Consider the following 26278-nt stretch of genomic DNA (forward strand, 5'->3'; position numbering starts at 1 on the left):
AAGTACTCATGTTGCCACTTACTTTGCTTTAAATCAACATCCTTTCCCTCTAGCTTAAGTGCAATAAAAATTAAAGGCTCAGTTCCTGTTTTATCTGATGGAAGTGGGCAATATGAAAAAACCGGTGTTCCATACCCAAAGAACACAGGCATCTCCAACCCCAGAATAGAATTCAGAGTCTCAAAACAGGCACATCAAAGAGCAAAATCTAAAAGCCTCAACAGGGAGGCCAGCGCAAAAATGCTATAGGCAGCCATACATCCAAACTCCCAGCCTTTTCTCGAGAGTATGTTCCCAAAACACAGTCCCAGCAGACAACTCCAACCACATAATTCAGAAGTATCTAGATGTTCTTCGAAAGACTTGTCGTTCCCCCCCGCCTTCATCCCCCTAGAAGAGAATGTTGCCTTTTATATAAGTTGAAACATTAGATCACTTGCACAGAAAGAGAAATAAATATTTTAGGGCTTTCTCAGCTTGAATAGATTCAATTAAAGATTCCTCTACTCCACCTGTTAAGAGAAACTGCTCCTGGCTGAGGGAAAATGATGGTCAATGAGGGAATTCTTACTCCTCCTGTGGGAGGTTACCACAGACAAACACAGTATACTGGATAGAACAGTAAAAAAAAAAAACCCAAAGCAAAAACCCCAAGGAGACACAGACTGACTTGTTTTGGGTAGGCATGTTGTATTCCAACAAACAGGAGCAGAGCACCCAGGTGACAGCAGCTGGAGGATCTGAAGGAAGAACTTCAGATACAGGCAATCTTCAGCTCAGAAAAATGAGGTACTTTGTAAACGCAAAGCAGCCAGCAAGCAACTTGATTTGCTGTTAAGAGACTTAGAAGTTGACATATGACTTTACATTTGACCCCAAGTGTCTGATACTCAAGGCAAGTCTGATACTCTTAACACAAGCTTTTGAGCACATCTCTTGCTTTTATGTTAGTCACTCTTGCATTAGACTCCAATACAGAGGATAAAATCCCTTAGCACAGAATGAACTGAGCCTGGATTCAGTGTGTCTTTCCAACCAGTGGCAGTCATCTGTCTTTTCAAAACAGGCGGAGCACTCAGCCTCTGAATGCCATTAACTCTCCAGTATCAGGTAGGACTGAACCCAGACCTCAAAGCATTCAAAATCTCTGAACAATAGAGGGTAAAGAATGCTTTAAATACACTTGCTTGGATTTCATGGACATGCACCAAATTAAAAGAAAAAAGCTTACTAAAAATATGCATCTTTATTCAAATAAGGTTATCTCCAAACTCCAAGTGTCAATTTACATTAGTCAGAAACAAACATGAAAATGTCAGCTGTTTGAATTTAAGAAAACCCCAGTAGACAGTGTTTGATGTTACAGTAATTGATGCATTGATAAATGACAAATTTTCTTCAAACAGGAAGTTAGGTAATTTACAAAGCATATTGTGAATTTTACTTTTGAAAGGTTCAGGAGTGACCATGTATTTAAAATACCCTGACCAGTACAATGAGATTCTCTTGTCACTGCCAAATATATGCTACTTATCATCCACACTTCAAATACAATTATTAGACTTGTTCTCCCCCATACTGTCAAACTGGATTCCAAGGTGTCTTCTCCTCCTAGTCCCAAAATCTTACTTGGTAAAAATCAAACACACTATCAGTGCTGAAAGAAGCTTCTAGTAGCCAGCGATAACAGGAGGCTACATTGACTGACAAATATTCTTAAAGTCCAGATTTGTTGCTATCATTTCAATAACACACACGACAAAATTTGAGCTGGGCAACTGGGAGCTTTCCTTTGATCCAGTGAGTGATGAGGCAATTATGGAAGTTCCAAGGAGAGATGACTGTGAAATGAAGCATGAAGCAGTTATCACTTTTTGGATGTTACACTTTAGACCTTCTGCTCCCTAATACAAAAGTTACCTAGTTGCACGTGGGAGATATGTCAGATCCGTTAGCAGCATAAAACACATAAACTGAGCCTCATACTGAAGATACAATTGTAGGTTCAAGTTTTCCCCTCAACACCATCCCCAGCCTTCTCTTTCTAACAAAAGACACAGAAGCATAGACTGCTCCAGCTTTAAAACAAAAGTTATGGTTGGATAAATTCACAGTAACAAAAAATACAGACTTCCTTCAATTGATACATTAGAGCTGTTCCTCAATATGCCAGATACATGCACCTACTTATCAAAATACAATTGCTAGCCTTTCTGTATAAAGGGTTTTGCAAAGCCTGCTATGCGAGACGGAGTTCTGTTTAGGTGTTGCAATGATGCAGGAAGGCTTGCAATTGAAAGGAACAACACTGTACATTTTCAGAACAATTTAAGAAAATTTATTAAGTTTAGTTAGAAGAGTCAGGGTTGTAGTAGCTTAGACTCAAGGCACCTGTAAATATTTGCTGGTGTTGACAGAAGACAATGGATAAATTCCTGTGTTATTCTGGCTTATCTGAAAAGTTTTTTTTCATTAGTTTAACCTATTTATCCAGCAAGATTAGCTTGAGGCAGTAGTTTCTCCAATCAGTACAGCAAAATCTTCTCAAATTCAGAAATTAATCTATAAAGCTATACCACTTACAGTATACTACATACTGTAACTACGTAAATAGATGTGTAGGTAGTATTGTTCTATTGGTATAGCACAGATGTCCACTTTTTGGACACTGTAAATTAAGTAACAAAATATATTGCATAGATTTATCATTTCTCCAAACTGACAGGCACAATACTGGTGTTCTTCACTACAGCGAATTTGGCAGCATGTGTTGCACTCCAAGGGAGTAGACTGTAGGAATGCAGTAGTAGTATGCTAGATTCCAGATAATTTTTGCAGATTCAGACAAACAGATTAGTAATTAAAAGTGAAACATCCTGATGCATTTGTGTATTTTACAGAATTTAAACACACACACCCCCCGCCATTCTAACTCTACACACAAACAACTCAAGGACAAAGTTACCACAGATATGTAAACAAGGCAAAATGAATTCATTTCACATTCCTAATTTGGGCTATCTGCTTAATTTCTTTCCTGAAGCAAGTGTTACCCGATAAGCAGTATCGAAAACACATGTTCAGCCTTACACTTGTGATATTAAAAGGAGGAATTGACACAGAATACTGGTTCTACAATAGCTGTTGGATTAACAAACATGTCTGAAGCAACAGCTTGTGAAGAAATGGGTTAATGCTAAATACCTGCAGTTTAGAATACTTGCCATGTCAGGATTTAAATCAAAGCATCTGTATTTGATACATGAAAGACACAAGACAGCTTTATAAAAGAAAAGACATACTCATACACTAAACATATTCTTAATAAAATCAGATTTGAAGATGTATAAAGCAATGCTATCTTTGCTGAAAAAGTCCACAAATCTCCAAACAAAATTACAGGCAGACTTGAAACTACAAAAAAAGAAATCAGTCCCAAAATATACTTGAAGAAACTACTTTATCATGTTTTCTCTCACTGCCTAAAACCAAAACCAAAACCCAAAATAAGGAGATAAGCCTTTATTTGCTTGTTCTGTATAGCTTGTTTTCTGTATCAGGTATCAACAGTAAGACTGTTAAAGGCCTGTCTTTGCATCCACATATTAAAAAGTGTTTAAACCTGTGTTTCATGAAGAGTTGAACTGTTGAATCCAAGTGGTAAACAAATTAAATGTTTATAACAAATTTTTACACCCAGCCCCTGACCCCCCACCCCCCACCCCCCCCCCAATATAGTGAACAACAGTTGTTTGGGTTTTGTTTTTTGGTGGGTTTCTTTTGTTTGTTTGCCTTTGTGGTTTTTTAATTGATATGTCAGGACACTTAGTGGCAAGCTTTCTGCACAAATCATCCATCTGCAATTCTCATTATGAACAACCACCAAACCTGGGTGTTTCCTTTCCCTCCTCTGGAATCTTAACAAAAGAAGAGGAATATAGCATTTGCCTTCCAATATTTATGAGAAAGTTAGCTGAAAACACAGACGTAGATAGGGTCAGCAGTCTTCCCCTATCTAGCATTTGCTCCACTGCTCCCCAGTCTGTTTTTAACTTTAGCATTAACAGCTTAAATGAGAACTCATTTTGTTGAACAAAATTCAATAATTTACAATATTGCAGTATATCAAACACTAAGATTTCCCTCATTTACAGAAGTGTATAAGTTTCTGTGCATACATACTGCTGTTATGTACACACAAAAGGAACAGGTCATCAAAAGAACTTTTTGGCTGCTGCTTCTTGTTGACTCCTGAAAGAAAAAGCAGAAGAGAATTCATTAAGTACTTATAGTATAAAACTAGCTAACCAGTTTAAATGAGTAAGTATTTCATTTATTTGGGGATTAAAAGATTCCATTTCTTGTCAACAGAGACTTAGGAAAATAAAATGTAAGTCCTATCACAAAAGTAGGATATTATTTTTTCTACTTACGAAGACATTAGTAGCATCACTATAGTTCCAATTTTGTGTCAGACACAGAAGGAAACAAAACATTCTGGACAGAAGCCAGAAACTGTGAAAGAACATATGAACTGATTTTTAAAATACTTTAACTAAAGTTTTCTAAAGCTTCTCAGTATCTGATTGGCCTAAAGATCATCACAGAAAAGGAAACACATGCAACTAAGCAGTGAAAGAATTTTACTTGAAATGGGATTTCCTTCTCCCTCTGGCACAGAACATACTTATTTTCTTAGTGGATACAGATGCTGTGGATCAACCACACACACATATACTAGAATTACAAGAGCATGAAGAGGAACTGGAGGGGACCACTCCTCATTTGTCTTGTAAGCCATCTTTCCAGTTGATGGTGTGACATGACATACATAAGAAATGCACACTCTCCGCTTTGTAGAGAAGCAGACACACAATAAAAGTTAGTGCTATCAGCAGCACTGGTCTTACATTAATAGTAGTTATCCTTTCGTAGAGGTAGCAAACAGCATTTTCTCTCTGAAGGGCAATGCAGCTATTTTGGTCCCTACTCCTTATCCTGATTAGTGTGTGTGAGAAGCAGGATGGAAGACTACCAAGCAAGTCGGTCCTTACTCTCAATAGGTTTTCCCTTCCATCAATGCAAATTCAATTTGCACATTATGACATTACAAGGAGGACGAAGAGAACAGAGAAAACATCCCAATTAGCTTAGGGGGAAAAAAAAAGTCCATACACTATCAGTATCATATGTAGGAGAGGGATGAAGGGATATGTAATGTAAAAAAAGTTCAGTGAGGAATTTGTAAGATGGGATAAGTAGCTTCTAGGTACACATAGCAAAAATGAAAAAAAATCAAATCACATCAGATTTTGTTAAGATATTAATAAACTTCGGTAAGTCTGGCAGAGGACCACAAGGATGCTGGTCAAGAGCTGAAGCACATGCCTCAAGAGAAGAGAGGGAGGGAACTGGGCTTGTTCATCCTGGACTGACACAGGCTTCGAGGGGTCTAACAGCAGCTTTCTAATACCCACAAGATGTTATTGAGGAGACAGGGACAGTTTCTTTACAGAGGTGTACATTAGATGCACATTATAAGAAAGAGACGCAACAGTCAAATTGAAACAGGGCAGGCTCCCACTAGATATACCATAGGTGTGGGGGGAGAATACAACAAACTTCATTATAATAATTAAACATTTCCAATGGGGTCTGTAACAGTGGTACATTTTCCATTCTTGGAGGTTTTTTAAGACCTGACCAGTCTAAGCAACCTGGTCTGAATTCAGTGTTGACCCTGCTTTGAGCAGAAGGTTAAACTAGAGACCTCCCAAGGTCTCTTCCAATCTGAATGATTGCTTGTTTTAAAGAAGATTAACATAATCATACCATTGCAATTGCATTTCCAGTCAGAAGTTATAAAATCATTTGCCCTGCTGTCTTTAAACAAAAACATACTTACCTATACATGATATAACCAATGAATAACACTGTTTGCACCACTACAAATATGAAGAAGTGCATTGTAGATAAGCATGATGGAAACGGTGGCAAATCCGGACACTTTGATTTCTCACTAGGTGGCTAAAAACCAAGAAAAATAACATTTGAGGAAAGAGCAAACAAGACATGTCATCAAAAGACCATTATATGTAAGAAACAAAACAAGGTCTTTGCAACACAACCTAAAAATCAGAACACAAGCAGAAAACAGACAGAAATGATGCTATTCTGAAAAATCATAACCTGTCTCACTTTCCCCTTTCATGTTTATGTTTCTCAGATAAACTGACTGACGTTAATTTGAGGGTTATAGGGGAATAAATAAGTCTTTGATAAATTAACCCAGAAATCAAGAGGATTGAGAGGATCATAAGCTAATTCAGCCTCATTGCTACCTAGGCTAGACTAAGGTGCTCCTGAATGCGAATGCAGTCTTCTTTCACACTTGCAGACCTTAAGCAGAGCCTGCCTGAGTTTCCCCTGATTAAAGCTCTCCCTTCTGTCCAGAAGCAATAGAAAATCTCCTCTGTATAGAGCTGTTAAGTAGGGGGACAAACACAAAAAAAAGCACCCAGAAAACCTAATTGCTTGACCTTGTTTCCACAGGAAATTAGAGTAAAAATCATGCTCTTTGTGCAAAACTTCTCATCAAGACACAGATCATGCAGTTAGGTCAAGGCAGTGCAGTTTTAGTGAAGCAGCTTAATGAAGGATTAATTGCTCCGTAAATTGCATGCTGGCTCATCCTAGCTTTTCACTAACAGCCAAATAAAGAAGTATTACAGTCATGCTTTACTCTACCAGCACATAAATTACCATATTTCGTTGTACTAAATGCTCAATGTCCCTCTTTACTACATGAAGGTGTTCTTTGATGTCATTGAAGTGCTGAGTTGTTTCATAGATTCCTGCAGCAGAGCCAGGATGCTGGGCTCCACTGATCAGCCTCAGAGTATCAGCCATGGAATTTCTGAAACAAGACAAACAACAAAACATCTTTCAGCACAGAACAGCTTTCCTATAAACAGCAGTTGTTCTGGACACCTGTTAGTCCATTAAAATTAGTCTGAAATACATAGTTGCCCCAAAAGGCAGAAAACACATTTTCTAGCTTCCAAGAATACCTATCAAGAAATAAACCCTTAATCAAACTATTATTTTTTAAAAAAATATTTAATTCCACAGACAGTTGCAATTTTTACAGTGCACCATCTCCCAAAGCCACGCTGAAAACAAGATCTGGCAAATATTCTATTGTTGGACATCTGCTTTGCCTGACTGATGAAGTCTGAAACGAGTGTTTTATCTAAGGCTCTTGCGAAGGCTTTAGGATAAGCAGAGTTTAATGCAATCTTTGAAGAAAACCAAAAGCTGTTTGAAAAATAAATAAATAAAAGCAGTCATGTAAGAAATAAAAACAAAGAAGAGGCTTTAGGGATAAGAAAAGATTTAGATACATCCTTGTTTCATGATTATCATTTATACGAGAAACTCATTTCCCATATGCGTTGTCATAATACTTAATATTGTCTTCATGTGAACTCATTTTGCTTCTACAACAAATCAAATTAAACCTGTAAAAAGTTGAGGTTCCATAACTAATTTTGCTGGAGTTAAACTAGTCAATGAGAGAAAAAAAACCTTTAATCTCTAATCAATATGTTTATATAATTTTCCCCTACTGTGATTTTTCTTTTCAGTTGCAAAGAGGATTATTCTACAGCTAAAATATTTATCATGTGAATGTTAATCTCTTCATTATTAATAAAATAAACAATCAAAATGTATGTCTTTGGATTTCTTTTTAATTTACTTAAAACTTTACATTTTGTTCAGATGAGAGCTTACTTTGATGCCTTCAAGGTGCAGTCCTAACTCTTTGTACAGTGGTCAGCAATTTATCGTAGTATCATAGAATGGTTTCGGTTGGAAGGGACCTTTAAAGATCATCTGGTCCAATGGCCCTGCCGTGGGCAGGGATGTCTTTTACTAGATCAGGCTGCCCAAAGCCCCCTCCAACCTGGCCTTGAACACTTTCAATTTTAACTTTCACATAAGAGAAAAAAACCCAACAAAAACCCAACCTGGCTTGAATACTATTCATTGAGTAAACTGGCAACAACAACAACATATAATCATATTTGTAAGTATTATACAGAATTTTATTACTGATTTTTAAATGGCCATATTCATTGTGAAACGGCAAGTTATGCATCAAAACTTAAATGTTTACAAATAATCTTCATAAAGAGGTTGCCCATCTTTTAGCTTTGCATCAGTTGTTCTTCATGCCATTAAAATTCAAAAAACACAGAACTAAAAGACAGGAGAAAAAAGAAAACTAGTAAGGTACACATCTATTCAAAGGCACTATGACAACTTCCCAGAAACAAAAATTGCAAGCATAGATATGTTATATTAGCATTATAGCAGCTTTTGCTCCATTATAAGAACAATGCAGCATGTTTAAACTACTTGAAGCACCAGCATACTAAGTCAAAGCCACACACTAAATTAATCTACACAGTTATATCAAGTTGCAGAAGCACCACTTCAACAGAGGCATTTAGTAATGCTGGATTAACAAGATACTTTTCTTCAAACTGAAGACAACCAGTTTTTCTTAAAAATATCACTTTAACACACAAATCAACCTAACATACTAGACTACCAGTATTCTGCATACTTCCCACATAACTGAAAAAAAGTCTTTTCATTTTCAGTAACAAAAAGATCCAAGAACTCACCCTTTCCTGTCACCTTTGTAAAAGCTCAATCACACTTCCAGCACATATTAGAAGATCAATCACTTTCCACAGTTATATTTCCAGTTATTCCAGATAACGTTCTGCATTTTAGGCCAGATGGAGTTAGCCATGGATTTCTGCAAAACTCTCAACGTTTACCTCAATAAGATCATTTTTAATGTTGCAAAGGTATCAAAAGGAGTTACCAAAAACCAGCTGTTTGCTTCTGTAAGCCACTGCAAACAAAACTAATCAAAGCAGCTCTCACCTTCTCTCATTCTACATTTCTGGTTTGGAACTTATACGCACAAAACGAATGGAAAAAAATCCTCATCTGTCCTAACTTAAATTAGCATATACATTATCCAGAAATTATTTCATATTTTTGGATTGTCATTGTATAGATTATTTAAAGTAAATTCATTAATATTTACCTGTACTTTGAATTAGTGTTATAATAACCCATTTTAGAAGATTTTCACTGGAAGACTTTTTTTCTTAACCCACACAAACCCATGCAACTACCATCATGACCACTGCACACCTGCCTCCCCCCAGACTGATCCACTATTCGTTAAAAACAAAGTAACTTCCCTAAATAGACATGGTCTGTATCAAATTTAATTTACATTTACTTTTGCATGAACAATACCATGCTGACAGTTTCTATTGTATGAACATGCAAGATTCTTCTGTAATCAGATGATTAAGAAATCCACAAATCTTGACATGAAAATTACTTAGACAGTTAAGTCCTTTTCCTCCGGGATGACAAGCAACAGCGGGCTGTTCATTTCTATCTATAAATAAAGCATTTCTTTAATCTAAGAAAAATATTAAGATGATGTTACGCAAACTCATACCTAATAAGTAGTCACTAAAAGGGCAGGCTGCCAATGTTAACAAGAAAATCTAATTTTCTTGCAAGGTATAAAGATTTGTCAAGAATATTAACATAAAAGCTTTCGTGGAAGAACAAGTGCAAACATGGAAGCACTCTAATCTTCATTCTACAAAAAACTGACCTACTTAGATAAATCACAAGAGCTGCCCTTTAACTAATACAGGAAAAACCCCACAACTGTAGGAATTGTTTTTCTCCTTTTTTTTAAGCCCAAGGTAAGTAATGTTTTAACTACTATAAATGAAGGGTTAAACCAACTTAAAGCCATTCCTGCTAAAGACAGCAACTGTTAAATGTCTTAGAAGCAGTACACAGACATCCTATCAAACATAGGAATTTTCACAAATCCATTTTAGCAGTATAGCACCTTCGAGATAAGATTTTTACTTCATTTGGTAACACAGTTTGAAAAGGTACAGCATACCACTCAATTGATTTTAAAAACTGCATCTTAAAAAGCAAAATTATTAATCACTTGGGAACTTGAAAGTATCCCTACAGATACATAAGTTTCCTGAGGAATTTCACTAGCAGAAAGCCCTCTGACAAAAGACCAAAGCAACCAACCAAAATACACACCCCATTTTCCTCCAACCTACAAGAAATGGGGACAAGATTACTAAAACGGTCTACACAATACACTGGCACACAAAAGAAACACAACACATTTCTGTCTTCAATATGCAATGTCAGTGACAGTAATTTAATATTACACTGCTTTTTTTTTTCTCCCCTGAAGTACTGTATGACAATGCCTTAACACCTAACAAACCAAGGAATTTTTAGTCACAGTTGGGTTTCCAGTGTCTCCAAGGGTGAAGACTGCAAAACCTTCCCAGGCAACTAACCTATTCCAGTGTTCATCTACCCTCACAAGTTTCGTTTCTTATGTCTACATAAAATTTCCTGTATTTCAGTTTGTGCCCATTACCTTTCATTCTGTCACCGGATACCAGTGAGAAGAGTCTGGCTCTCAATTACCCTTACCACCTCCAAAATCAGGTATTTATACCCATTGATAAGATACCCCCAAGCCTTTTCTCCAGGCTATGCAGTCCCAGCTCCCTCAGCCTCTCTTTGTATCAACCCTTTAATAATTTTCATGATCCATCACGACTCTCCCCAGTACGTCCATGTCTTTTTCGTACTGGGGTGCCCAGGACTGGACATAGGAGTCCAGATGTGGTGTCACCAGTGCTGACTAGAGAGGGGAAATCATCTCCCTCGACCCACTGGCAACGCTCTGCGTAACAGCCTAGGATGCTGGTGGTGGTCCTTCCCTTAGGTGGTGATCTTTCCTGTAAGGTGCATTGCTTTCCAATGTCCAACTTGCTGTTCACCAGGATTCCCAAGTTCTTTTCTGCAAAACTGCTTTCCACCTATCAGTCCCCTGGCTGTACGGATGGAGTTACTCCTTCATAGGTGCAGGACTGTAGAAACTGGACTTTTTGTCCCCTTATTATTCAAAGTTCAGGCCAAGAGAGGACATGAATATTCCAGATCTGGCCCTTGTTTCAACTGCCATCAAGAAGCAATGCTCTCCCAAGGGCTAGCCCTACTCCTACTGATAAAAAGAGGTTAATCTACAATGGAAATGGGGGGGAAAAAAGAAGAAAAAAAAATTAAAAAAAAGAAGAAAAAAAGAGGTCTCTCCAAGGCTTGTACACACTGAAATTCTGAGACTTGACATAAAACTATAAATACTTTTTATGATACACAAATCAGTAACACTAACAGATGACTATGGAGCAATAATCAATATATGAGCTTTAAGCATTTATAGCAAAATTAGGGGAAAAAACCCAAAACCAAAATATATGTCTATATTGAAGATAGAAGTGAACTACTTAAAAAAAAACCAAAATAATCATCAGAATAACCAATACGTCTCAACAACTCCTATTACATGCACAGACATTTTCATTTGTGCAGAACTACTTCTCAGAATTACTTACATACCTTTACAGGTTGTTTACACTAAACAAAACTTCAAATATATCTCATATAATATTATCTAAATATAATATTATAGATTTTTTTAATAATAATAATAATAGTAATAATATAGAATGATAAACTCATATAATCATTATATCAGGAGTAGACTAAGTGTATCGACAAGATACACCAATACACCTTTTTTTTTTTAGGTTCACTAGCTATAAATCAAAGGCATTTATGCTCATGTTGTTATCATTACTCCAAAATCAGAGCAACAATTTTCCACGAGGTAGCATGTTATCACATTAGCAGAAATTGATTGTTTTTGGAGGGACTGGACTTCGCTGTTGAAGTGGAATCTCATGATAAAAAAAGAGGCAAATTAGGGTGTTTAACCACCCCAGGGGCATGAACTTACTTTATTACAGAAACTAAATGTATGCAGAGAGTCATCACTAAGGAACTGACACAAAGAAATTTTGTCAATATTCTCTTACTGAAATAATAAATAGGATTTAAAAGGTGGAAAATAATATAAAATTCAAAACACAGCCTTAATATTTAGAAAACGTTTACCTTATTTCATTCACTTGTCTAATGACCTCTTCTTGAGTTTTCACAAGTGTCTCAATCTCTTGCTGGGAAACCTGGTGGGGGTAGGAAGGAAGAAAAAGATCAACATATTTTGGAAAAAGTAAATACATCATGCTGCTCAAATTAGGCTGAGCCATCAATCACGGTGGTGTGGGGGTTTTTTTTGTTTTTTTTTGTGTTTGTTTTTTTTTTTTAATTTACCTGTCCTTGTTGACTTGGAAAACCAGCTCCTCTTTTAGCAATCTCATCTGTGACTGCAGAGACGTATCTCCTCTGCTCATCCAAAATCATGTCCAATTGCCTATTAAGCTGTTTGATTTCAAGATGAATTCGATTCTGCCCCTCAAAGATTTGCCTCAGTTCACGATCACTTACAGTTTCAAAAAGATCCTCTGCTGCTAAGAAAAAAAGCACAGGTAGTTCTTACATACATGCATTCCTCATAAGTTGCATTGCATCATTTTTCTTGCACCCTTAAAGTTTCCACGTGGATATACTTTTTTTCCTGTAATTTGATATATCTGGTGTTTATTTATCACCACTGCCATGGCAAAAGATACCCAAATGGGATCAGAATGACTGAATAGAGATAACCACACATTCAAACCCAGACCCCATCTTAGAGTTCCTATTTCAATACTTGGGTAACGTGCAACATAAAATGGAAACAGGATGCTGTTGTTATTAGGAGGCAGCTATCTTTGCATGAGCTAGCATTGTATTACCAACTATCCTTCACAAGAGATTTGCAGGTATTAAGTAACAGCTACTTTTTAGAAAAAGTAAGCTCAAAAAAGTAGCTTGAAATAGAGAAGTGAGTGCACATTTTGAGTGAGTTCCTCTGCAGCTTCAACATCATCAGAAAGAAGAAAGTCCAAAAGACTCTGACAAAAAAAAATTATTATTTCTTATCAATGGAAGGCTGGACAATATTTCAAAAACACAGATGAAGATAAAATGATGTAGGACCTTTAGAACAGTTGTAACTTATCACTATGCAAAAAAGGATGACAACCTGAAATGTCAGGTCTAGATGCCTAAAGCACATTCCCAATATGTGTGCAAATACAGTTAACTGAATCCACAAAGGTAAGAAATAGACTGGCTTCCACTGTATTTTCAAATAAGCAGATTCTTTTTTGCCCAGCTTTTTAAAAACAAAACAAAACAAACCCCAACCCACGCAAACAAACAAAATCCCCACCATGTTCCACAGCAGAACAATCAAAGTCAAAGCACTTTGGCTAAATGCTCAAAAGAGTGGGCAACAGTCACTATTGTAATTTTCCTAAATTAAATATAATTTGAAACCAGTGGAAAAACGCTGCTCAGTCCGAAATATCTTTAAACCAATACTTGCTGAGAGCTACTGATGTGTGGTACCAAAAGTGGAAAGGGCAATTCTGTCTTACCCAGCCAAACTTATCAATTTTTTATCAATAGCTTAAAATGTAAAAATAAAGGCCATGGTTTTTAAGAACATCAAGCTGGAAATCTGGTTATTAGCCAACCTGAATACCAGCACTGAATGCCAGCTAAGGCTGTGGTGCTGAAGTGTCCAATATTAGGCAAGCATTAAAAAGCTTTTCCAAGTAAGCACATGTTCCAGCATATCCACTAGCCCATCTTTAATAACCACCCATAAAACAAGATGGGGGGGGGGAGTGGGGGGGGGGGGGGGGGGGGGAAATGTTTGTTATGAATGTGCAAGAACAGACCAAAAAGATGACCTTTCAAATAACCAAAAATGCCATGCTTCCTTAATTATCACTTTACAGAAGGATGCATGATCTTCTCTCCCTTCTACTATCGTTCCCATCATGTTTCCGTTTGTTTATTTTGTTCTCAATCCAGGCATGACAAAAGGGACTTTATATTTCAGAAAACACTTTACAAACAAAAGACAAAAGATCCTTAAATGAAGTAAATAACATCAGTAGGAGCTTAGTAAGATCAATCAGAGTATCAGGCCCTAGTTCTGGACATCCCGGAAAGCAAATGTTTTCCTTGACAACTGAAAAACCGCTCAAATAACTTGCCTGGCTGTCCTTGCACATCAGGATGTTCCTTTTGAAATTCTTCCTTCTTTTTATCCAATTCTTGTTGAAAGTGTTCAAACTCTTCTTGATACTTCTCTTTATCTTTTTGAGGAATTTCTGCCTCTGGTGTTGGCTTTAAAACATTATTGGGGGAGGGGTGGGGGAGAGAGAGGCAGGGAAGAGATTTTGTTCATATTCTCCACCACTCCAAGAAGGCTGTTCAGATTTCAGATTTGAGGACATAACACAATTAGTGGAGTACATTAATATATTAAGTTGAAGTGAGAAACTAGACATTACTATGGAGACCCATAGCTTTTTCCTAACATATGCATACTTTCTGTGATTAAAAAGAAATCAAGTTTTATAAGGATAGATACTGTTTAGCAGTACAGAACTGTTCTAGAGGTACAGGATGTTGAAAGCAAGAACAGATTATTTGTCCACTTTCCAAACAAAGCGGACTTTTTAGTTTGCTTTCTCTGCATGTTTTGATTTAACATGGGGATCTTTGTTGATTCAGCGTTCCTTCAAGAATTCTGGTCTTGAAAATGTTAATTAAACATTACAGTATTAGTCTCATTTTTCTTAAACAGATGACAGCACAGCTACATGCCAAAATCCTGAAACTGGGATGCCAAGTATGACTTCAGAGGAAATGCCATAACCCAGTGCTACATATAAAACATACAATAATATATTTTACTAATTATGCATAAAGATGCTTACTACTTCCTTCCCAGGCTCAGTCAGCTGGAAGGTCAGAAAAGACAGGACATCATGATCATCTGTATTCAACAAACAAAACAAAAAAACACTGTTAATTGCTACTGCTACACATTACAAATCCTTGTACTTCCCAAGTCAACCTTGCACTTTCAAAGTATTTTCAGGCAACAGCATGCTCTTGAAGTCCTTGCAAGAGTTTATGCATTGAAGAATGAGACCGCACAATGTCTCTGTCACGGCAAATCAGAAGACTTTCTGCCCTAGTCAGGAAAAGGCCTAAGCATATCAGTAATTTGGGAAAGGAAAGGATTAATTACATCATCATGGTCAAAAACTGGTATAATGGATCTATACTAGCAGTAAAAAAAACCCCAAACCCTCTCTTGCAAGCCCTGCAAGTCCCCACACCATTTGTCACAATTTTTAACATATGCTACCTGCAAGGCCCCCTGTTGCTGCAGATATTCCAAAATATCCTTGTGATGGCAACACCATATCTTCCACTTTTGCACAAAATTCATAGTCTTCTTTATCCGGAGTAAAGCCATTGTTAATTAATACCTAAAAGGATAAACACTTAAAATTTTTACCACATAAATCTATTTGTGTTAATTGCTTTGTCAGTTTACAGTAATGGTCACAAATCCAATTTATCAGGTAATTCAGCAGCTGGTACTAGAAACCAAAAACTATTTATTTTCTGAAAGGCACTTTTTACAAAGAAAACGCATAAGCTTTCTATTTTACAAAGGAAAAAGAGGCCTGATTCAAGGTTCGGCATGAACAAAACTCAACATTTTCTATTCATCACCTACAAGGAAATATCACATAGAATTTGTACATATATAAAATGTATTCATTTCAGTTTCAAGAAGCAGCAAGACAAATTAGTGCATGGAAATGAATATATGGGGGAAAGCAGTACCATCAGGAGAGGTGAAGGTAAGCCAAGGGACAGCACCCTAATGCCTGAGGGTGCTAGTGGGAGCATTTATGCTGTTCCAGGGAGCGCTGAGGGTTTAGGAGCACATCTGAAATGCTTGTACACCAACACATGCAGTATAAGCAACAAACAGCACAAACTGGAAGGGTTCGTACGTTCCCAGAGCTACAATGTCATTGGTATTAGTGAGACTTGGTGAAATGAGTCCCACAAATGGAGTGCTGGGATGGAAGACTATGGGCTATTCAGGATGGACAGGCAGGGCAGGCGTTGCACTGTATGTAATGGAGAGGTTTGACTGTACAGCCCTTACCTATGCTTAGAGGTGACATGGTTGGGAGCCTGTGGGTGAGGATTAGGAGGATGGAAAACAAAGCAGATGTCGTTGTGGGCACCCACTATTGATCACCCAGCCAGGATGATAGCACTGATGAGTTATTTTATAGGCAATTAGGAGAAATCTCTGGATCAGTAGTCCTTGTCTTTATGGGAGATTTCAACTTCCCAGGCATCAACTGGGAATACCATACTGCTGTGACAAACAAGTCTGGGAAACTTCTGAAGAGGAAGGTAACTTCTCATCACAAGTGCTCAGTGAGCCAACTAGGAAAGATGCCCTCCTAGATTAGTTTGTGAATAGAGGAGGACTTGTGGGACGTGTGATGGTAGGTGGCTGTTTTGGCCACAGCAGTCACAAATTTTTGGTATAATGAGAAAAAAGGTCACCAGAGTTGCTACCCTGGATTTCAACAGAGCAAACTTTAAGCTACCCTGGGTCCATAAGTGTTGTCGGGGTGTGTGTGTGTGTGTGTGTGTGTGTGTGTGTTTGTTTTTTGTTTGTTTTTCTTTTAAGAACCTTGTAGAGAAGCAGGCAATCCGATCATGTCAAAAGTCAAGCGAGCAGGGCAGACAACCAGCTTGGCTGAACAGTGAATCCTCTTGGAACTCAAGAGGAAAAAGTAATTGTATATCTCTGGAAGCAAGGTCAGGCTTCACAGGAAGATTACAGAGCTGTGGTTTGCATATGCAGGGAGAAGACACAAAAGACCAAAGCTCAACAGGGTTGAAACTGGCCAGTGTTGCGTCAGACAACAAGAAAGGATTTTTAATTATGTTAATATCAGGACGAGATCCAAGGAAAACATTGGACCAATACTTGTTAAAGATGGTCACCTGACAAATAGGGATGAAGAAAAGATGGAGGCATTAAACTCTTTTTGTGCCCCAGTCTGTACTAATTCTGATAGAACTTGGGCTGCCTGGTCCTCTGATTTGGAGGACCTCGGCTGCATGAGCCGTGCCTTTCCATTTATGGACACTGAAATTATAAGGGACCAGTTTATTGGCTGAATGTTTGTAAGTCCATGGGGCCAGATGGGATTCACCCCAGAGTATTGAAGGAGCTAGCAGATGTTACAGCAGGACCCTCTCAATCATCTACCAAAGGTCTTGGGAGTCTGGGGGAGGTCACCGCTGACTGGTAACTAGCCAACATTATTCCAATGAACAGGAAGGGTGTGAGGGAAGACCCAGAAAACTACAGACCTGTTAGTCTAACCTCAGTGCCTGGAAAAATTATGGCAAAGATGATACTGAGTGCTATGGAAAGGCATCTAAAGAACAAAGCAATCATCAGGCACAGTCAACATGGGTTCACGAAGGGGAAGTCCTGTCTAATTAATTTGATATCCTATGATAAGGTCATCCACCTAGTGGATGAAGGGAAGGTGGTAGATGTAGTTCTTCTGGATTTCAGCAAGGCTTTTGATACTGTCCCTCCCAGTATCCTTCTAGACAAGTTGTCCAGCTGTGAGATGAGCAGGTTCATGGTGCGCTGGGTGAAGAACTGGCTGAACAGCAGGGCTCAAAGGGTTGTAGTGAATGGGGCTACATCTGGCTGATGACTGGTCACCAGTGGTGCTCCTCAGGGCTCAATTCTAGGGCCAGTACTGTTCAACATTGTTATCAATGATCTGGATGCAGGAGTTGAATGCACCTTTAGTAAGTTTGCTGACAATACTAAACTGGGAGGTGCTGTTGACTCAAGGGACAAGAGGCCTTGCAGAGGTATCTAGATAGATTGGAGCATTGGGCAATCATCAATGGCATGAAATTTACCAAGAACAAACGTTGGATTCTGCACCTCAGAGAGTATCACTGGACACAATATAAACTGGCAGAGGAGTAGCTGGGGAGCAGCCCTGCAAAAAGGGATCTGGGCATGCTGGTTGACAGTAGGCTCGACATGAGTTAGCAGTGTGTCCCAGCGGCCAAGAGGGCAAACCACATCCTGGGGTGCATTAAACATAGTATAACCAGCTGGTCAAGAGAGGGGCTTATCCCACTGTATTCAGCACTGGTGCAGCCTCACCTTGAGTACTGTGGGCCTCACAGTTTTAAAAAGGATGTTAAGGTACTTGAATGCTGAGAAGGTCAACAAAGCTGATGACAAGACTGGAAGGCATGACCTGTAAGGAGTGGCTAAGGACTCTGGGTTTGTCTAGTTTGGAGAAAAGGAGGCCAAGGGGTGACCTCATTGCTCTCTACAGCCTCCTGAGGAGGGCATGTAGAGAGGGAGGTGCTGAGCTCTTTTCCCTGGGATCCAGTGATAGGACACATGGGAATGGTTCAAAGCTGTGCCAGGGGAGGTTTAGACTGGACATTAGGAAGCATTTCTTTACAGAAAGGGTGGTCAAACACTGGAACAGGCTTCCTAGAGAGGTGGTCGATGCCTCGTGCCTGTCAGCGTTTAAGAGCCATTTGGACAATGCCCTTAATAGTATGTTTTAACTTTTGGTCAGCCTGGAAGTGGTTAGGCAGTTGGACTAGAAGATCGTTGTAGGTCCCTTCCAAATGGAATTATTCTGTTCTATTCTAAAACTGATCATAGCATAATAATAGCAACTCTGGTTCAAGAAATCCCTGACTCGGGGATCACTAAAGGCCAGTCTATCAAAAGTATACATCCCAAAAAGGTTCTGGGCAACACAAATTTTTGGTCTGATCTAGAAGAGTCATCCCTTACTGTTGTTAGGTTGATTCTAAGCTTCAGAGAGATTCTCTCTTCCTCTACGGATACATTTGCAGGACTGCTAAAGTTAGCAACAACATCTGGGCCAGAGGAGTTCCTAGATAAGGCATCAGGAACCAGCCGCATTCAAAAACACAGCAGCCTAGGAGACTGTAATTTAATTTTCATTCAAGAGTAACAGGTAGCTTTTACCATTACAACACAGTACAAGGTCCACTCTCTTTTGGGTGCATTCATGTTTACTTTTAGAGAAACTTTTACTACAAAATGACAGCTGTGTGTTTTATGGCTAATACCTATCAATAGCACCTTTTCAGAAATCGGAAGCCAAGAAACACACACTTCATAGCTGTCACAACCCAGCACCACATTAGTATTTTTTTCTCCTTATCTAAAAGGAATTCACAATCATCTGAATATTAGAAAAATCTTAAAGACTCTGTTATACCAGTGGTTTTCTACCTTCTTTAATCTTCAAAGCCCTACTACTTCTTGGAGGTGGAAAGCCTCAAGTAACAAGTTTAAATCTACTGCCAAAGAGTGAGCTTCAGTTTTTTAGTCACATTTCAAGAACCTTTTACAATCAACTACAAAACCCTCTGCAGGTCTCAGATCAACTTGAGAAAAACCGTTCAAATTAAGGAGCTGCTCAACCACTTGGAAGCTGAGGAACAGATTCTGGCTTTGGGACACCTCTACAGGCAAGTCAACAGCAACAGAAGGGTCTGAGCACATAGGAGTATGTTAGCATGACTAACTCCTAAGTAACATTAGAAAAATCAGCAGTACCTGCTGAGTCAGCTCAGGAAACTACAGATGCACTAACGCAGCTACAAGAACTTGTCTAGCATTTGAACATACTGCACCTCCTTCCAACTTCTGCTACTGAGCTCAACATTTTCAAGAATATTGGAATTAAAATACAGGGTCTTTGGGTTTTCACATAGTTGCAACAATCTCATGCTTAAAAAGCTGAGAAACATGAGTAATTACGTTATTTCAGAGTACTTACAGTCAATGTTTTTTGGTAGTATGTTATCTTTACTCGAACAGGATAGGGCTTGTTACGAAAGTCCCTCTGACAGGACGCCAATGCTTGCGTTGAACCATCACTATGCAAGAAGACAACTTGCATAAAACTATATCTTATGATTTATCAGCTAAGACAAAAAAGCATCAATGTATCACTAAGCAACATCATGGTAAGTTTTTCAATATGCAAGTTTTTAAAAAGCTGTCCCACAACTGCACTGAGCTTTTCTGAAGTCTGGGATCAACAGTACTAGATGCTTTACACAGGACACGATATAGACAGAATGAAGTAACGGGGAAATCTGTTTGCTTCTAAGATACATTCCCACACCTGTGAACTGAGATGGAAATAAGCTACAGTCTAGACTGCACCAACTAAGCTAGACATCTCTCTTCTCAGAGAATCCAAAGAGATGTCAGTTGTGCTGTTGACAATAAACAATCAGAAATCAAAATTAAGCCAATTAATTTTAGTAACAGGCAATTAGCTTTCAGTTAGTTAGTTACTTCTGTCAATTATTAGCTGTGTGTGGAGGATACCCATAAGCAACGAAGAGGTAAAAAGTTTGTACCTCCATTTATCTGAGTTCACTCATCCCAAAGGGCATATGCTATTTAAATATCCATCAGTTGTCTATTTCTGTGCTGTTACTGCCAAAACAGTGTTTTAACAAATAGAAAAACTCAAATGTAAAGGCAATGAAGTTTCATATGAAAGAAACCTTCATAATGTTTCTCAAAGAGCTTCATGCAACATTTCATCATTCAAAAGCAAATGTTCATCATTAACACGGAAAATAAACTTACTTCTGATGGTCATACAGAAGTTTTCCATTGTTGCCTACAACAATCACTCCAGGATTGTTTTTCTAGAAAAAGAAATAGCAAACAAATGAAATAGTTTAATTTGAAGTGAAATATAAGTAACATCACTGATAGACTTTCTGCAATAAAGCACCTAAAGTCATTACACTACATATACACCACAGATGTTTTTTATTCTTTCCGTACTTGAGGATTACATAAGTGCCATGCTGCATGTTTTTCAAGAGACTGCTACATTCTTTGCATAGTTAAGGGTGAAAAAACCCACAAATTAAGTCCCTGGATATACTACCAATTACTATACTTTGAAAAATACAGAAATATTACTTTCTCCTATTTGTGGCTTTTATATGCAGTGAAGATACAGGTCTTGAAACTAATAGATGGCTTAACACACCCAACTTTGGCTACCTAACACTGGGAAAAACATCCAGACAGACACTATGTTGACATTCTACTGACCTTGTCAGTCATTAGAAAAACCTCAGGAGCTATCTGTCAGAGACTAAACAAAGTCTGTTGAACACATCCTCAGTTATTTAAATTGTTAGAGGATGAGAACAAGCTAAAATTATAATGGCAGAACAGATTTACAGTGCTATTCCAGTTGCCTCCAGGAGTTTATGAAGCAAACTCCAGTTTTTACAAGAGCAGAAGATTTCAGAGTTCATCTCTCTTCCCCCTTCAACATTTCAATTCAACATCTCCTAAAATGTGCTCATTTTGGCTGGGATTGAGTTACATTTCTTCGCAATAGATTATATGGGGCTATGTTTTGGATTTATGATGAAAACAGTGTTGATAACACAGCAATGTTTTAGTTATTGCTTACACAGCCTTAGGGCCTTTTCTGCTTCTCACAGTCCCCCACCAGCAAGGAGGCTGGGGGTGCACAAGAAGTTGTGAGGGGACACAGCTGGGACAGCTGACCCCAACTGACCAAGGGACATCCCAGATCATATGGCATCATGCTCGGCCATAAAAAAGCTGGGGGAAGAAGGAGGAAGCAGGGGACACTCAGAGTTATGGCATTTGTCTTCCAAACTTCCCCACTTGTTACAAGTGATGGAGCCCTGCTGTCCTGGAGACGGCTGAACACCTGCCTGGCAATTGGAAGTAGTGAATGAATTCCTTGTTTTGCTTTGCTTGAGCGCACAGCTTTTGCTCTACCTATTAAACTGTGTTTATCTCAACCCACAAGTTTTCTCACTTTTAGCCTTCTGATTTTCTCCCTCATCCCATCAGGGGGTAGCAAGCAAGCAGCTGTGTGGTGCTTAGCTGCCTACTGGGGTTAAACGACGACATAAAGGAATATACTGTCCCACTAGACAGATCGCCTGCTCTTAAGAAAAGAAAACAACACTCAGACTTCAAGAATTCAAGAAATAACATCCTTCTCAATTCACAGTGGTGGGGTAGGGTGGTCCTTTGTCTTAAAAAAAACCCAGCACAACCAAACTATCTGTTTCTTTTCCTTCATCACATGGATTGTGACAACAATAGAACAGTACACCAGTATACACAAATACACCAGTGTTTCTAGTCCTCAGCAATGGAGTTCGGTTAGCTTAATTGCTTTGGCATCAGTATTATCTGCTCAGTACCACTGGAATGCTTTAATGTCATCTTCTTGCTGTTTATTTCAGTTTAATAACAATAATATTGAATTAGTTCAGAGCATACTTGCATATATTCTCCACAAAGCATGTACAAACAGTTCAATTTCAAAGCATTCATGAAAGCAACCCAAGCCTAATCTAACTTAGAGCATAGTAGACAGCTACTAACAAGAGTATTTAATGCTAATGGTCAATGGGCAGTCCAATTTCTGCTGGGGACCATGTCTGCATGCAAGCATGTACAAGAACTTGAAAGATAGTAGAGAATCCAAAGTGGGGAATAACTTCTCATTTTTTGCCTCTAAAGGTCACAGGAAAGATGTGCTGTAAACTCTTGTGACATTTAGTGTGGTTCTTACTATTTCAGGTGTTCGAAGCTATGAAATTTTATTTCTTTTTTTAAAAAGCTCTTGTCACTACTTCTACAGGGAAATAAAAATTCAACTCTAGTATAACCGACAACCTTGGAAGGAAGAGGAAAAAAGGCTTTGCAGTTTTTAGATCAGCATCATAAGCAGGGTGCTATGAGTTGGCACTACTAGATGGATTCTACTTCTGGATGCTAGCATATTAGGCTAAGGACCAGTTACAACACCAAACATCTTCCAGTGAACGCACTGAAACAGCAACAAGAAGAATTTCTCCATACTGGGACTGAAGAAAGTAACAGGTTGTCATTAAAAAAAAAAAAAAAAAAAAAAGTCTTACAAACTCCAGTATTTAAGACGCATCAGACCAAAACAGGCATGAAGTGACACATCATCAATTTCTATAAAAGGGTTTCATACCACACTGACTAAACTTGTCATGATCAGAGTCCCAGTGCTATCAAATTCTAGCAGCAGTGTCATCCACATGCAATTTTTGGTAGATGGCATCTTCAGCCAGCTAAACTACAAGTGTGTCCATATTCATGCCAGAAGTCAGGAAAAAAAAAAAAAAAAAAAAAAAAAGGTGGGGGAGAGGATTAAAAAATTCTTAATAAGTTGAACAACACTAATTCTATGTCTTGTCTTTGAAGATCAGAAACATAAACATCACCTTCAGTCTTTTAACTTTTATATATGATGAAGTTTGCTGTATATCAAAAGCCATCTGTAGGAAAAAAGCTTGTACACCTACAAAAATGTATCTAAAACATCTAAAAACAAGCCAAAGTAGTGCAGGAAAAGCAAAAAAAGCAAACCTACTATGTACTGTTAAAGTTTCCCAGGATCATTCTGGACTGAAAAACTAGAATTTCAAAACAGCAACTGTCACCCCCATCTGCTACAGAATTTTTGCTGCTGAACTACTCAAGGCAGATTTGTTTCAAGAAAAAGAGCATCTGTGAAGACAGACATAGAAATTTGTGCTTTCACAGTGTCATATTTTGGTACAATATGCCTCCTCCAAAGCACAGGCCTTCAGATATATCAACATTTCAAATTGTGCCTGGACATTCCAAATTTCAGCTTGTACATAAATGCATGGTATTTTCCCTCCAAACCTTATACATGAACCAATGTTCAGTGGAGGTTCACTATGCGTTCAACTTTGAAGCTTAAAAAAAAAAAGTGTGAAAAAGCCAAGAAAAAATTCTATAAGGGAAACTTGACTATTTTAATTTATCCCTTTGAAGTGAAGGGGGGGAGAGCAAGAAAATAACATCTTATTTTTTTCTACAAAGTTATATGTACAAAACAGGCAGGAAATTAATTTATAATCTTTGCTAGAAGCGTTTGCTTCTGACTAACCTTTCCATCATTGTCAAAGGAATCAAAGAAAATTCCAACACCGTTCCACTTATCAGCTGCCCCGAAAACAGGACCTTCCAAGCCTTGCTCTTCTGTAAACCAGATTGCCTATTACAGGAAGCAAGTAAGAGTCATGTCAAGATGCAGTTTTTAAAGCATATCTACTTCTTCTTAGTTAGATCAAATTCTGAATACCAGTCCATCAGCGCCAATGCGGCCTCTTCCTGTAACTCGAAAGGTCACTTCGACTTCCCAGTATTCAAATATTGACTTGGTTTTTGTCCACACTGACCCTCTTTGGCTTTTCAAAGACGTTGTTATACGAATCTGATCTGCACTTGGTATGGCATCTAGAAAGGAAAGGAACCAACACCACATATATGACAGTATGGCAAGTGCTTAACCAGCCAATTAACAAATCTTCTAAACTCACAACATTTTCTGGCCTCCTCAACTAGAGAACAGTTTTCAAAATAACTTTTCAGTGGAGTACTCAACCACTTGAGAGGGGACCAAAAACCCCTCAAACACCCACACCTTTACTTTAAACACCTTGATTATTACTGCTTTACATAAGACTTAATCACCTTCCACTTGGGAGCACAACATACAACTTAAATAGAACATTGGTCTTACTGTTAAAATATATATTAAATTAATTAAAAAAAAAAAATAGGTTTAGCTTTCTGCTGTATCCCACATGAGACTTTTTACAAATCACAGTTTTCTGTTTTGCTTTTTAAAAACAGACATTCTAATTTTCTGTTTAATAATTTAAAAGAATAATAGGCATACATCTAGAGCTAGATTCATTCACTTGTACTAAATAACATTTATTTCTGTGATTATCTGCTTAAAAAAGCAGGAAAAGAAGCTCATCTAGGGACAGTTCCCTTCATGTCACTTGTAGCATAATGTCAAATAAGAGTAAAAAATTAACACTCACGCATTAACCAATATAAACTAAATTAAAGTCTGCCAAGAAATAAAAACACAGAAGTTACTGCAGAGAAACTATGCTAAGGTAGAACTTTATGTACAGTAAATATCAGTACATTTTACAGGGGGGGCAACTTACAGAAGACCAGATGCCTTTTTGAGTACTATCAAATTCTTAACCCATACTGCAAAGGATACATAAATTGCATAAACTATGTTCGGTAAAATCATATTTGCCAAGGCACAATTTCCATTTCAAGCTTTTCTATTACGAAAATTAATGGGATTTCTAGCCATACAGAAGTATCAGCGGCTTGTCTCAGGTACCCCACAGAGGGCTGAGGCCGACTTTCATTTTGACCAAGTGACACATCATCACTTCACAAAGAAGAGTCTCACACCGTCTCGAGTCAACTCCTCACAGCAATGGAGCCACCCCATCGCAAGAAAGGTCACAGGTAACTTCGCGTGTCAAAGAAACAGGGGGAGGGCTGGCAGACATTTTACGGCTGTCACAGCATCTCTGTCCCTCCAGAGCGACGTGGAAACCCGCAGGACAGGGCCCCGGGGGGGGGGGGGGGGGGGGGCACGGCCGCCGCTCGAGCCTAACGGCGCTCTCGGTCCGCCCCCGCCCGCGGTAGGGCGCTGCCGGGGGAGGCAGAAGGCGCGGGGGGCGAGCGCGGCTCTCATCCCTTTCGGCAGCTACAGGACACGAGGGCACCCGCCGCTTTCACCCGATGCCTTGGCGGCCCCCGGAACCCAACCAAGGCTGACCGGCCCCGGCGGCCCCCGCCATCTTCGCCGTGCCCCTCAGCTCCCCGGCCACGGCTACGGCCTGTGGCGGTTCCTTCCCGCACCTTTTTCCTCAAGTAACGGGCATTACGTCCCCCCCACCCCCCACCCCCGCGCGGGGCCGGCCACAGCTGCCCGCACGGCAGGAACACTGCGCGGCCCAGCCGGCCCCGCTCGCACGCCGCCGGCCCCCGCCCAGCACTTACTGCCCGTGTGCACCCAGAACGGCACCGTCCCATCCGCCTGCACCAGGTGCGGCCCCTTGAAGCTGTACTTGTACTCAAAGCGGCGGTGCGGCACAGCAGCTGCTGCTGCCGCCGCCGCCGCCGTCGAGCCTCCCGCCGCCGCCTGCCCGAGGGCGAGCGGCAGGCGGCCGAAGGCGAGCAGGGCACCGGCGAGGAGGACCGCCGCCAAGCCTCCCCGCTGCGCGCGCGCCGCCATCTTGGCCCGTGCTGCGGGAC

The 26278-nt window shown here is 39.2% G+C and overlaps 1 protein-coding gene across 2 annotated transcripts; it reads right to left on the reverse strand.

The window, feature by feature from the left end:
• Positions 1 to 1227: 1227 nt before the first annotated feature.
• On the reverse strand, positions 1228 to 26278 carry LMAN1 (lectin, mannose binding 1). 2 transcript variants are annotated; one of them, XM_049796229.1, is made up of 14 exons: positions 26024 to 26278; positions 24282 to 24436; positions 24087 to 24194; positions 20714 to 20775; positions 19887 to 19986; positions 15338 to 15461; positions 14901 to 14959; positions 14172 to 14304; positions 12334 to 12530; positions 12115 to 12185; positions 6763 to 6916; positions 5906 to 6027; positions 4183 to 4251; positions 1228 to 1841 (listed from the first exon to the last, which is right to left on the reverse strand). In XM_049796229.1, exons 1-13 carry the CDS (start codon positions 26256 to 26258, stop codon positions 4215 to 4217), a joined length of 1557 nt encoding a protein of 518 aa, XP_049652186.1. In that variant the 5' UTR covers positions 26259 to 26278; the 3' UTR covers positions 1228 to 1841; positions 4183 to 4214. The 2 variants fall into 2 exon arrangements, with proteins under 2 accessions (XP_049652186.1, XP_049652187.1); XM_049796230.1 differs by lacking the exon at positions 1228 to 1841 and having other exon boundaries at positions 3714 to 4251; positions 12334 to 12527.

The sequence above is a fragment of the Accipiter gentilis genome, chromosome Z (assembly GCF_929443795.1).
Source record: "Accipiter gentilis chromosome Z, bAccGen1.1, whole genome shotgun sequence".
Taxonomy (NCBI): domain Eukaryota; kingdom Metazoa; phylum Chordata; class Aves; order Accipitriformes; family Accipitridae; genus Astur; species Astur gentilis.

Coding starts and splice junctions, on each gene's coding strand:
- LMAN1 (XM_049796229.1), bottom strand. CDS start 26,258: ATGGCGGCGCGCGCGCAGCGGGGAGGCTTGGCGGCGGTCCTCCTCGCC. Junction 6,917..12,114: donor AGACAAGTGAATGAAATAAG/GTAAACGTTTTC, acceptor GTCTTGTTTCAG/AAATTCCATGGCTGATACTC. Junction 4,252..5,905: donor ATTGGTTATATCATGTATAG/GTAAGTATGTTT, acceptor TTTTTCTTTCAG/GAGTCAACAAGAAGCAGCAG.